Source organism: Neolamprologus multifasciatus, chromosome 11 (assembly GCF_963576455.1).
Source record: "Neolamprologus multifasciatus chromosome 11, fNeoMul1.2, whole genome shotgun sequence".
Taxonomy (NCBI): Eukaryota; Metazoa; Chordata; class Actinopteri; order Cichliformes; family Cichlidae; genus Neolamprologus; species Neolamprologus multifasciatus.
The window spans coordinates 24,613,866-24,627,655 of record NC_140449.1 but is presented as its reverse complement, the minus strand read 5'-3'; the positions used below and the strand labels follow the sequence as shown (position 1 = coordinate 24,627,655).

Below are 13,790 nucleotides of genomic sequence, written 5' to 3'. Positions count from 1 at the left end.
CCATGCGTAACCATCTATTCTCTCTCCTCTCATCACTAGCTGTTTGATGCCCCCCCCCCCCCCAACACACGCTCATTGCCCAGTCAGCATTTTTACACATGTGTGTGTGCGTGTGTGTGTGTGTGTGTGTGTGTGTGTGTGTGGCCTAAGCAGGATTTCACGGTGCTGTTTTTTTACCGATAATGAATCTGCATTAACAGTTAGCAACACACCTAGTTTTAAGCTACTAATGTTAGCCTATGGCAGGATCAGAAGGTGCTACACAAACCTTTATCTGCTTATACACACACAGACTCACAAATGTACATCAAAAGAGAGAAGGAGAGCATGAAAGTAGAAAAGATCAGGGATCCAGGTGTATGTAATCATATTTGCTCAGATGAGTGTTACGCTGCAGCTATAAGCATGGTTGCTGTGTGCATATTTATAACTGCACACTCTCATTCAGTACGCCGTATCTTTTTTCGTCTACAGAATCTAATTATCTCATTCACTCACAAAAGCACATGCTCACTGTTTTCGTCCTGCTTTCCACACCTTCAGCTCCTCTCTGTCTGCTCTCTGTTTTTTTTAAAAGGAAAGATGAAGCAAAGAGAACAGGAGCATTCTTCTTGTTCTGCTGTTGCCTCTGTCACTATCCGTGACAGGTAGAGGTTGTTCACCTGCTGGGCATGTGTGGAGATATCATAAAGGGTCTTAAAAAAGTTGCTATTTGGACAGTTTTGTGGATGTTTAGTCAATGTGGTGTATCATAAGGACTCCTTAGGGAAACAACTATTTTTTTAGTCAGTCATTTCCTGTGGTGCTTTGGGCCACTGAGGATTAACAACATATTTTTGGAGATAAAGACGGATCTCTTGAGTATACCTGTTTTTTTCTTTTCTTTTGCTTTTCTTTGGCTCCTAAGAAATATTCCTTATTCTCACTGTGTGTCCTCAAATAACTAATATTCATTTAAGTAATAAATATAGATGCAAGTCCTTTGTCATCCACAAAACCAGAAAAGTGATGCAAGTTGCTCAGTAAGACATTTGTCCAAGAGATGCATGTAGAGAAAGGATTTTTTTTAAGTCATTGATCCTCAATTTTCTCCTTTCTCTTCTTTTCTTTCACCTCTCCCACAAGTCTCTCTTCTCCTCCTGATATCTATCTGTTAGCACTGTATTAATGATTCATGTTTTAATTCCGCTCTATCAAGGTTCAAGAGCTGCATCAATAACTCTGTGTCCTTGCATTCTATTGGCTTTACCAGCTCTTACACTGACTCAGCCCATCAAAAGGCTTTTGTTATCGCCCGCAACTCAGACACAAGTCCAGACTCAAAAACATATGTTTTATTAATTTTTTCACAACAACAAAGAACGAGATAACACAGACACTGCCAGACAGAGATGCATGGGCTTCATCTGCAACACTTATGAGTTATATTTTATACATGCTAGTATTACCATGTCAAAGAGCAGACAAAAACTATTTCTGTGATTCATTTGCGATATGCCACTAAAAGCATCAGAAGGATTAAAAGAAGTTGCATTTGGAGTCCAGTGGATGGTGTAATGGTATGTTGTGGTAATATGACGCAAGTACATATTTATGAACTAAAAAAAGTCTTATACCACTAAATAGAGTATACCCATGAGAGGATATTCATCATAGACATAAATCCATACATTCACTGGTGACTTTGTTAGGTACACCTGTCCAACTCCGTGTTTTAGCAAATATCTAATCAGACAATGACACAGCAGTAGCACAATTAATTTAGGCATTCTAGACATGATCTAGACAACCTGCTGAATGAAAGAGAGCATGAAAATGGGGAAGAAAGGGGATTTGAGTGACTTTGATCATGGTTGCTGGTGCCAAATAGGCTGGTCTGAGTATTTCAGAAACCACTGACTGGGATTTTCACACACAACCATCTCTAGGGTTCACAGAGAATCATCCAAAAAAGAGAAAATATCTTTCTGAGAAAATGCCTTAATGGTGCCAGAGGTCAAAGGAGAATGGCCAGAGTTCTTCAAGAGCACAGGAACTCAATAGTAACCCAAATAACTACCTGTTACAACGAAGGTCTGCAGAAGAGCGTCTCTGAATGCACAACACATACAACCTTGAAGCAGATGGGCTAAAGCAGAAGAAGTGGTTCCCACTGGGTGCCATTTCTACCAGCTACAATTTGGCATGTCTGACGAGTCTCGATTTCTGCTGCGACAGAATGTGGTGTAAGCATGGATCCAACCTGGCTCGTATCAGTTGTTCAGTCTCCTGGTGTAGTGGTTTAATGGGGTGTGGAATATTTCTTTAAAACAACTTGGGCCCAAGTGTACCAAATGAACATGTTTAAACACCAAAGATAACCTGAGTATTGTTACTGACCAAGTCCATCCCTTTATGACCACATTCTGATGTTTCTGATGCATCCAGCAGTACACCATACCATGTCACAAAGCTCAAATCATCTCCCTAAGTTCACTGTACTCAAACGGCCTGCCCAGTCACGGGATCTTAATCCAATAGATCAAAACCCAAAATCTCTAAGGAAAGTTTTTAGCACCCAGTTGAATCTATGCCATAAGAATTAAAGACAGTTCTTAAAGCAAAACAATTCAACCAAGTACTAGCAAGGTGTACCTAACAAAGTGTTGGGTGTATTAATGTATGTACTAAAAAGGGAAAAATTAAAGACTAAGTGGTTATTAACTTTCCAGCAATATATTTTAAAAACACAACTTACTGTGACGACATTGCTTGACCAGCTCAGCTTTGCTGCATGCTACATGTGCTGCACACAGTACCATACTGTTGTAAACACTGGAGTTCGAATTGCTCTGCTGGACGAGCTTTGATATGGCACCATTTGAAATTCACCCCTAGCTTATTTTGCTTTATTATGTTCTGTAAAAATGCAACAGCACATAAGTTCATTAGTGCTCAAAACTAAAAAATGTTTCTTTGTGCCAATGTGGGAGTCAGGGGGCCTTTTCTCCATCCAGTGAAGAACAATTCACATCCTTGCAAGAAGCACACATTTAAAGTTAGCTCTCTGGTGGATAATTAGTGTCCTGTAAATTCAGGAGAAACGAGGCTGATTCCAATTATCTTAATTCTCTCTATCTCTGCATCTGTGCATGTAAATACCTGTCTTTTTGTTGTTGTTGTTGTTTTGCCAGGATATACTACTGAAATTGTATAAAGACACACATAAACACAATCATTTCCTTTGGGTTTAGCTAAATGATCTGCAACAGGTGCAACTAACAATACAGCTTTTGACTTTTGAGTAATCTTAATTTTGACAAACTGCTTAAAGGGGAGTATGACACCTCAGAGCACTAATCGTGTGTGTGTGTGTGTGTGTGTGTGTGAGAGAGAGAGAGAGAGAGAGAGAGAGAGAGAGAGAGTGTGATTTAACAAATTCTTCTATTTTCATTTTCTGTCATTTGATTGTTTGATTGTTTGACCGATCAGGTATCAAATGACAAATCATTTCAATACAAACATGCGCTTCTTTCATCATTTCTCATTTTAGCCATCATTATTTCTTACCACAACTGCAACTTTATACTGCAAATCTTCACATAATTTGTCTTTTTCCAGGTTTTGATCTCACTTCACTCATTTTGCGGTGAAAGGTTTGGTTTCATTTCTGAGGACTGTACTGCTTGAGGTGTAAACACAGTTTCCCTCATTCAAAATGCATTGTACTCTTGACAGGTTCCTGAATGGAGTGGTTTTGCAGTGGCTGACATAGGCTACTTATTCCTTTATTCAGTCTCCTCATTTCTTCACCCTTTTCTCACTCATTTTGACTGTCTGGCATTCTGTAGAGTGAGTGGGGGGGTTATGAAAGGTGATAATGCAAGTTCGGTTGAAGATATCGACTTCGCTTTTCTCGTGTCTTGCTCCCTCTTCCAAGCTGATGGAATGTGCTGCCTTTCTTTCTCTTTTATCTCGCCTGCTTTCATTTTTGATCCATTTCTCTCTTTTTTTCCCTCAGTTTCTTTGCCAGCACTTTTCTTTTCCTTTTTCTCAACATTTCCCTTTATGCAGTCTACCCACACACGCTATTTGTCTTTCTTGCTCTTCCTCAGATCCTGGTGCAGTGGTGGAGACTCACAGTGCAGTACCCTATGCAGTGATAGGTGGTGTTCTGGCGCTGCTGGTTTTCACTGTCATCTGTGTCCTCATTGTCACCATCTGGTGCTCTGTCCGACAGAAAGGTAATCCACAGACACACTCAAATTCACATATCAGGTGGCACAAAAGTTACTCTCACAAGCATACCTCACATTTTTGGGAATCGGGGTATTTTATCAAATTTCCACAGGCATGTTTTCTCAATTTCTCAACTTTCTGACTTAACACGCTGTGAAAATATTATTGGATTCTAGTTACACTCAGAGTCTGTGAAACTCTGTGTAAAATTGTCAGCAGAAAGCATGCAGGACAGGATGCTCCTCTCCAGCCAGGCACTGTCCGTGATAAACAACCTTGGAAGAGAAAAGGTTGGGTGGGAAATGTAGGTGTGGTCCCCAGTGTTTTATGACTACATGTTAGTGTATCAAGGCTCATCTATTAAAGCAGAGTCGCCGCGTTCCCTATCTTTTTAAGTGCCCTTTGTTGGCAGCCACGTACTATGCACTAAAGCTGCCAAGAAATGATCTAGGAATAGTGCAGCAGGCTGCGACCAGGGTAACTTACCCTATGGCTAGACACACCGTCAGTCAACAGTCAGTATGGCTTGACCGCCAATCAGCATGAAGACAGGACCATTACAACCAATCAGTGTTGAGACAGGGTATTAGGGCTTTGTCTTGGTCCCTTGTGACTGTCAACATGCCAGTCAACCTCTGTGGTGCAACGAATAAGGATGTCAGTCACCCGTGGAGTGAAGGGACACTCCAGCATGAAGATGACTTGAGTGGTTCTTGCTCTCTACAAGTTGTACTACACAGATTCATTAATCATACAGACCTGAGGGGTGGTAAAATGAGTTTAATGGGTTTTCTGAGTGACGCAAACGTGCCATTGTTCTCTTGCACCTAACTTTCCCTCCACCCTTTTCTGCCAATCTCTCTTCCCTCCCTGTCTTTTATTCTCTATTATCTTCTATTATCCTCCCTCTATTACCTCCTCTCCTTGTGACTCTTCTATTCACGCATCCATTCGCCAACTCTGATTTCTGCTGGTAGGCTCATACCGTACACGAGAGCCAATTCTTGCCTGGTATTGACCTAACAATCAGTTAACTAATGAATTAATCAGTCAAAGGTATGATACGGAGTAATATTAGCACTGACTGGTTTGATTTTGCTGCATGGCACTACAATGATCATGACGCTTTGCCGCCTAACCTTCCCCCTACAATCTCCCTCTTGTCCTCTCTCTCTCTCTCTCTCTGTCCCCTGCTCTCTTTCTGTTCACTCAGGTTCCTATCTTACCCATGAGGCCAGTGGGTTGGATGAACATGGTGAAGTGCAAGAGGCCTTCCTCAATGGGAACGACGCCAGCCAGGGCAAGAAGGAGTACCTACTGTAGCCCTTCTCCTTCCCTATTCCCTTTTCTTCTGACCTCATACCCTTTCCCCCTTCCTGTCCTTGTGTCCCACCTTATATACAGTATACACACACGCACACACACACACACACACACACACACACACACACACACAAACACAAAATACAATGCGCCATAAGAGGCAGCCTTCTGAAAACGACTGTATACAGATACCGCACACAGCCAATCCATCCTGTTCCAGTCCACTCCATATACATCCTGTAAACAGACATACACTAGGAGACAGACTGAGAAAAGAGAGCCTCTAGACCCACCAGCCATTAACGACTGTGCCATATACTGTAAGCTGGAGAAACTGGGGAAAATATAGGGAGTGAGAAAGGGAGAGAGGGTGAGGCCACAGAGTGAGGTGAATGTAGACAAAAGCGAAATGATGCCATAATTATTTTGATTGAGAGGGAAACTGGGAGCACAAAGAAAACCGGCACTCTGCCTGTGCAGCCGCCAAAGTGGAAAGGGAATTAGAGGCAGATGACTGCTATAATTCCCCGCCTGGAGAATAGAAGAATCCATTTCACAAAGCTCAGTTTTTTAACTGACGGAGACAGTGGGAGCACTGTGTGAGAAGGGAGAGAGGACAAAGGGGAGAGAGAGAGAGTTGACCAGGAGCTTCTGAGTGCTTGATGCTTGAAAATGGATTTTTTTTTTTTAATTGCCAAACCATCTTGGCTACACAGCTTAGCTAATATATAATTCCCTAACAAAACTGAGTCCCAGGAAGTATCCATACTTTATGAATAAACTAACTGTCCTGTTTTGCTATCCTTGTTGGGTGGCCTGCCAATTTGTAAAAAGAAAGAAAAAAGCATCTTTTAGTGTTATTTTTCCCCTCTCACTGCAACAGTGGAGGAAATGTGGTCCTCTTTTAATTTGTTTTGCGTTCACCTGTTACAATCCTCTCCCCTTACTCGTATATCTCTCTTTGTCTCTGTATGTCTCTCCCTCTATCTCTTCTTCTTTGTTGGCTCCTAATAATGAAAGGATTAGTATTGGGCTGAGAAAGAATAAAGGAATATGACTTGCTAAGGCATTAAAGAAAAGTATAATTATTTTAGAATGTCATTAAGAGGATAAAAAGGTTTAAAACTCTTAATAAGAGGGCCAAGAAGAATCAGAGTGAAAGGACTGAACGAGAGAGAAGGCTTTTTTTCCCTGAATGCTCAAACACATATGCAGATACATGCACACATTCATACGTACAGTAAAACACGTTGACAGTATACATATCTCTGAATTCCTTGTTTGTATAAAAAAGAACTTCGACATAAATTAAATTAAACTTTTAAGAAATAAGAAAACAGTTTACTACTGAAATGCATTATGAGCAACTATACTAACACAGAATACTAGCCTTTAGAGGTGCAAAGCCGAACAAACTACTGTCCAGTGATCTTTAAAGAAAATGAAGAAAAGAATAAAAAAAAACATTTGTCTTTATGAGAAACCAGAGGTCTTATTGATTTTCTATTAATTATTATTATTATTTGAACAATTATGATTGTTGTTACTGTTATTATTATTGCTGTTGTTATTATTATACTTGTAAATGTTAAAGAAATGTACACTTCCCATGGTTTGTTTTGGTTCTACTGTAGAGAAATTGCTGTCATTTTTCACTCTTTTCCTCTTATCTTTCCTCTCTTTCCCAGTCTTTCTCTCTCTATGTCTCCTGTGCCTAGTTGTCTCTTCTCCTGTCTTTCACTCTTGTTGATTTTACCGTCCATGTGTCATTGTTGATATATAGCTAACTATTTCTTTATAGGGGAAAGATACAAAGCACGACAAAATAAAAAAAGAATCCAAAAATAACCTCGGGTATCAGACTGTTTTTTTTTTCTTTTTGGGGGAGGCTGGGGGCGAAGGGTGTTTACTGCATAATTAGCTGGTACTGTTTTTGAAATCCTGTGAATACAGAACAGGAGATGTAGCATATGATTAGATCAATGGGGAATAGTGGCGTTATAGGTGGGAAGATAAAGATGAAGGCAGCGGAGCCGGTTAAAACTGGCAGCTCTTTCAGAATAAACAAAACAGATGCTTGTGTGGCAGTGCTAATGAATCATGAGAGCAGATAGCAGGCAAGAAAAGGTGACAGGAGGGTTGATTCAGATGCACGCAGAAAAATATGACTCTGCCATTAACTTCCATGCAATCAATACCCGATTCTGTCGGGAAGCACTCAACATGTCCATCTGTGTGCAGGGCTAGATTTGAAAGCTGCTGGAGGTCGCAGGGTGATAGATCGATGTGTTTTCTTCTATCGATGGCAAAGCTCCTTGGTCGCCTGTCATAAAGACAGATTGTCAAACGGCAATCAAAGTAATGGACTTGCCAGGCGCTACCAGCATGAGTTGACACTCTGGCCAGCAAACAATTCAGTCGAAACTAGACATATCTTGAGTTTATGATGACGCAACAGTACCACTGAAAGCGCTTGCTATCAAACTCACTGTGGTCGATGAGTAATAAAACTGAGAATATTGCCCCTTTTTTATGTCTTAAAAACAGAAGTGTGTGTCCTTCAAACAAAGGTTTCATCTGTTTGTTTTCCTGTGGGATACACAGCACTCAGTCTGGTTGTCTTTGTTGGTTGTTTGATGCTGATATTCTGCTCGTCCTCACAGAGGGGAGAAAAAGAAATAAAACTCTACAAAAACTAAACTTTTTAGTTCACAGTTGTGTTTGTGTTCCCCTATAGAGTCCTCATAATCACACTGAAATTCACAGCATTGACTGTTGGCTGGGTAGGCTTTCTGGGAAACTAGGCTGGACATACTTATAACACAATTCATATGGTATTTCTGAAAGCAATACGACCGTGATCATGGAGTGTGATTATCAAAAACATAAGGAAAAAAGTGGAAAGTAACAAGTCATCAGTCCTTAATCCTCTTCTATTTATGGCATGCAGTGAATGTACCAAAATATGGCTAATAATATGACAGGAAAAATGTATGAATAACTTGTATAGCTTTTCTCTGACGTTGGTTTCACAAATTAATCTCCTGGAACGGGTTCACATCAGAGAATTTCCCATTTGTGAGAGTCATATTTCGTTTTTACAATTTGCAGCCAATATTTGACTTCAGTTCAAAAGGAAAAAAAGTAATTTTATTTTACTGCCAACATGCATGATTTTATTTTTTTTATTTTTTTTTTATGATTTTTTTATTTATCATCTCTTTGGTTTCACCAGCGACCCTAGCATGGCAAAGAGGTGACAGAGTAGCTTGAAGCGCAGGATACTGACGTTTCCAAGCTGCGTATAATCAGGAAGCAAGGAGCTTCCAAGCAGGCAAAACAATTGAATATGCACCTGTGCCAGGGAAGCTGGAGAAATTTTCTTTTTCACTGAGTGATATTTTTTACCCCAGACTTTACTACATTTCTTTGTCAATAATGTGTTCCAGGGAAAGGGTTTTTTTTTTTTTTTGCAATGACATGAAGCATACCAGAGTCTGTGTATTTTCTGAATACATTAAGATAAAACTGAAAGTGCTGAAGGATTTGAAAAGTGAGAAAATGAATAAAAAATAGGCACAAGATCTATAGAAAGCTGGAGAGACAGAGCAGGTCTATGATCATGAGAAACAGGGGGGAAATGTAAATTAGGGTGACCATATTTTGATTTCCAAAAAAGAGGACACTTGGCCCAGCCATGAAGAACTTTAATAATGAATGGTGAAATAAAAAATGTCATATAGGTTTTTACAAGTCAACAAGCGCAAAAAAAAAAGAGGACGGTTGGTCACCCTAATGTAAATGGCATGTTCATTGTCATACATATGTCCTATGTAGAGGGAGATGGATTGCCACTGTTTTCTCCATCACTGATTTCTTAATACTAACATGCTTCAAGATGAACAATCCAATTAGTGTGAATAAGGACCGTTTTATTACAAGAGAGAATCGTATTGTATTTACAAGTTTAATCAAAGCAGCCATGAAAATTGTGTCATAACCAGGTTAATTATGTTTTCCTTACAATGCCACCTTCTCTCTAGACCACTACTGAAGGTTTAATTAAATGCTGCCACTCATATATCTACATTACTGGTGATTGGCTTAGTAGAGATTTAAAGCAGGCTTAAAATAAGACCCATAGGAAGAGCAGTCAAAGAAAACAGACATCTGTGATCAGGATAGTAGTTATCACCTAGAGACTTAATTTTCTCACTGACATTTGGTGTGGGACCTGATAATTAACTAGCCTGATCATTTGCTAGTTATTCATTATGTGTGTGTACAAGGTTGCAGATTGCTTAAAAGCCAGCAACAAACAGAAATATGCCACATTTCTTCAGTCCACAGGTCATTTGTTTCCAATGCTAACTATTTTTTATGCACACGAAACATGGAGGGAATGTTGCTCTATCTGCTGGGAACAATAGCCCAGATCTTCCGAGAATTTAGACCTCTGGGCACACTTTAGCTTTAAGGGAGTGTTTGGCTGAAGACCATGGAGCTGCCTGCATCGCCTCACACAGTGCCATACGTACAGATTTCCCTCTGGACTGGGCTACTGCAGGTGGAAGGTTGGTAACAGTGAGAGGGAATGATGCCTGTTCTCCCCCCATGTGTTTCTTAGGAGGAGTGAAAAGGATCTGGGGCACAAGACTGTAGAGCTGGAAGAGGAACAAGGCAAATATACGAACCCAGTCAGGAACATAGGTACTCGGGGTAAAAAGCAGGAGAGCGTGGATAATGTGGAGTGGCAGGCACAGCAGAAGTAAAAGGGAGAGGGAGAGGGCCAGGGAGCGGGCCAAGCAGGAGTCATGTTTTGGGGGATCTGCATGACTAAAAGGAGTCTTCCTCTGCTTCATGCATAGCAGGTCAATGTAAATGGCCAGGAGGCAAAGCAAGGGGAGGATAAATGCCGTCATCCCGTGAACATAGACCAAGAATTGGGGACTGAGAATAGTGTCAGGAGCACAGAGTGTCCAGTGGCTGCTGTGAATCTCAGCATAGGTAAAGTTGCTCATGTCCTCCACATAAAATTTTGACAAGAAGCCTCCGTATGGAAGGTGCTTCCCAATGACTTTGACGTCATACTTAGGGGGTGGGGAAGAGGTAAGATGGGGTAAAGAAGTTGTCCAGTTACCATCCAACTCAAGACCCACTGTGCCTGGGTCCGTACTGCTCGTCCTGGCGTTGAGGACATCTGTGCCGATGAACTGAGCAAAGGAGGAGAGAACAGAGGCCACCCAGCACAACAGAACTACACCCAGAGTTCGCTGACGAGTGACCACTGTGGAGTATCTGGCATCCAAAGACATGAAAAACAACAACAACATATTAGCGTGGAGTTAATACTGAGACTCAATAGTACTTGAAGGTATCATAAGAAATTAGGACATCACCAAGATGATTGTTCCTAACTGACACCTGTCTACCACCAACTCCAAAAATACAAAATGGCACGCCGTACATCTTTGAAGAAAGTATTTTCAGTCTTAAAGGAAATTCTGATTTTCCATTCAAGTCCGAATTTGTGGGTCACTGTCAATCAAACATCTAAGAGCCTTGGAGCCTATTGATATTTACTCACCATCACTCACATCGCATCACAAGCAGTTCGCAATAAGAACATCTTTATGAGCACTGAACAAACAGATTGTTTTACTACATACAAAGGTGTGCCTTGACTTATTTTTCTTTCATTTTTGCTAAAAGCATGCTTACAAATCTTGGTTGACTCTTGCCACCCACATATTCACTCTTTCCCACACATATACAAAAATGTATTAAACCACTCAAAGTTTTATTTTACTTTGAAAAGGAGTCTTATATAAGAAATGTCTCCTTTTGTGTATTTTTTGTTGTGTAATTGTGTGTGTGTGTTTGTCTGCTTAAACTTTGAAACTGAAATTGAAAACTTGTCCATTTTCCTCTACTGATCAAACTGTTACGCTCACCTGTCTGCCAAACGATGGTATAGGTGGGTGTCCAGGGTAAGCAGTACCAACAGGAACATTGTAAACTGCCTGACCATCAAAGGGCAACACACAAGGGTTATGCAGGTGTACAAACACTGGGGGCTTCGCAGGTTGAGTAACACGTTCAGAGGGACTCCCGCTGCACCTCCTATGGCTCCGACACAACCCAGACACAGTCGAAGACAGCATGAAACACTCCCAGGCTGGGGCCTGGAAATCTGGGATCCGTCTTGGACATCAGCCATCGTGCCCTTGCTGGTGACTGCCATGCAAAGCCGCACGCTCACCACAATTATAGATAAAGATAACATGCACTGGCATAGGGAATACAGCCACATGAACTCCATGTCTGAGGACAATTTTTAAGAAGACAAAGAGACAAAAATGTATCTTTTTACAATTTTGAAAACAAAACAAAACACTGATGATAATGATGTGGGCAAACATAAATTCAAGAAAATACATATTGATGCTTTCTATGCAAATAAAAACTCCTACTCTACTTGTCACCTCTGCCCTGTGTTCCCATGTGGTTCTTGGAGCCAAGACGGCTCCTGGAGCATCGCTTTGACTTGAATTGTCAAAGCGATGGTCAAACACACAGAGAAAGACAAAGAATAGAGGGAAAATAAATGAGAAAGGAGTGACAACGGATGGAGGAAATTGTACGGTTAAGCAGTGGATTGTGGGTCAGAATACAAAAAACACTCAGCAGAGGGAGAAAAGTACAGTTGTAGAAGGATTTAGAATGTGATGCAAGTTTGTGCTAGGGGCAGAGAAGCAGGCAGAAAGGGAGTAGATATTTTGATAGGTATTGGAGAGCTGTAAACGTGTCTGGAGAGTGAAAAGGTCAGGCCAGACCAGACTTGACAGAACTTCTCCATGTAGGATGTGAGCACCATGCAAACACACGACAACAAGCACCAAGCTGGGTGGCAACATACAGTTACACGCTATGTTTTCTCATACCTTGTTCCAATGTTTAATGCACCTCTTTTCTCCCTCTGGCCCACCATATTTCATTCACAGTCAGACACATACTTCTTGAAACACAAACAGTGCTAGACATTTATGCGTAAATACATGGACAGCAACACTCAGTTACACAAGTGTGCAGTGCCAGTGCCTGATGAGTAATTTTCAGCAAATGTATTCAGACATGATTGACAGCTAATTTTAGTGCATTTTCAAACAATAGTCTCCCAGAAAGCAGAGTAAATGAATATTGAAGTAGCGGATTTGCTGCCTCAATGTGCCACCTGTCCATTCCATGTAATTAGTTTGACCTTTCTGAAACATTTGGTGTTACTCCTCACTTCCATAATAATCATGACTGGCTAAAATAACCTCTTTATAACACTTCATAATCACTTTACACAGTTGTCTCCTGTCTTACTACTTGAAGGGGCTCAGCAAAATTGATTTACTGAAGTAATTAATGGAGTTCAAATCCACCTTGTGTGAGTTTTCAATTCAAATTGGTAGCTGGACACTCCCAGCGTAATGAATTGCCTTAATTAATCAATTAAGCTCTTTGAAAGTACATAGGGCCAAACTTTTATTCATGGCGACAGTCAATTTGACAGAGTTGAGAAATCAGTGGGTGCCAAAGAGGTGAATTAAATTAAAAAGGTACAGTTACCTGTTGTGAAGCCCCTGCGATGATGAGCTCTAACCTATCTTTGGCTATGACTTGGCTTGCTTTTTTATTCCGCTCAAGGATCTCTATCTCTCCCTCTCACCTCTCAGTCTAACTGTCTGCCCCACTGACAGCATAAACCTGATTCATAAACCTCTGCTTATCAACCTGCCTTCTATCTCTCCCTTGTCTCTGCAAACATATCAATTGTGTCAATGTTGGAGCATGGCTGCCCTTTCCATCTGATTTGTGCAAAGGGCAACACATTCTCTTCCAGCCAGGGAACTATGTAAATAAGGTACCCCCCCCCCCCCCCCCCACACACACACACACACACACATATATATACATTTATTATGTTATATATGTAGTTTTCTCCAGATTTTTTAAAATAAAGAGTAAAACACTATACAATTCTTAACAGCTTGCTGTTCGGATGTAGCAGTTTACACTATCTATAGACACGAAAACAAATATGCAGGCAGAAGTGTATTGATGTCTATATGCACCTTTAAGAAAGTCTCTCTTGCCTCTATATATATAATTAGAAACAAACAAACAGGCAAAATACAAGAAATCAAACTGTAAGATTGACATTTAGGTCCTTATCCTCCAACTGTCTGTCTCAAAAGGGC

At 40.7% G+C, this 13,790-nt stretch overlaps 2 protein-coding genes across 5 annotated transcripts in view; one reads left to right on the top strand and one right to left on the bottom strand.

The window, feature by feature from the left end:
• The window catches only part of cadm4 (cell adhesion molecule 4), a 159,106-nt gene extending 150,392 nt beyond the window's left edge, over positions 1 to 8,714 (top strand). Inside the window, exons 8-10 of one of the 4 annotated variants that reach the window (XM_085178780.1) lie at positions 4,095 to 4,223; positions 5,196 to 5,274; positions 5,432 to 5,543. In XM_085178780.1, coding sequence (XP_085034906.1) covers positions 4,095 to 4,223; positions 5,196 to 5,236 — 170 coding nt within the window. In that variant the 3' untranslated portion in view covers positions 5,237 to 5,274; positions 5,432 to 5,543. Of the gene's footprint in view, positions 1 to 4,094; positions 4,224 to 5,195; positions 5,275 to 5,431 lie in introns of all 4 variants that reach the window. The other 3 variants (XM_085178782.1, XM_085178779.1, XM_085178781.1) reach the window with 3 other exon arrangements.
• Positions 8,715 to 8,853: 139 nt separating this feature from the next.
• Positions 8,854 to 11,863, bottom strand: LOC146508575 (adenosine receptor A1). Its single transcript, XM_085176574.1, has 2 exons — positions 11,496 to 11,863; positions 8,854 to 10,839 (listed from the first exon to the last, which is right to left on the bottom strand). Exons 1-2 carry the CDS (start codon positions 11,861 to 11,863, stop codon positions 9,990 to 9,992), a joined length of 1,218 nt encoding a protein of 405 aa, XP_085032700.1. The 3' UTR covers positions 8,854 to 9,989.
• Between the last annotated feature and the right edge of the window lie 1,927 nt (positions 11,864 to 13,790).

Bases quoted from the DNA above. Each gene is read 5' to 3' on its own strand.
- LOC146508575 (XM_085176574.1), bottom strand. From the start codon at position 11,863: ATGGAGTTCATGTGGCTGTATTCCCTATGCCAGTGCATGTTATCTTTA. The intron at 10,840-11,495 runs GTGAGCGTAACA...TTTGGATGCCAG, and splicing joins TACCATCGTTTGGCAGACAG to ATACTCCACAGTGGTCACTC.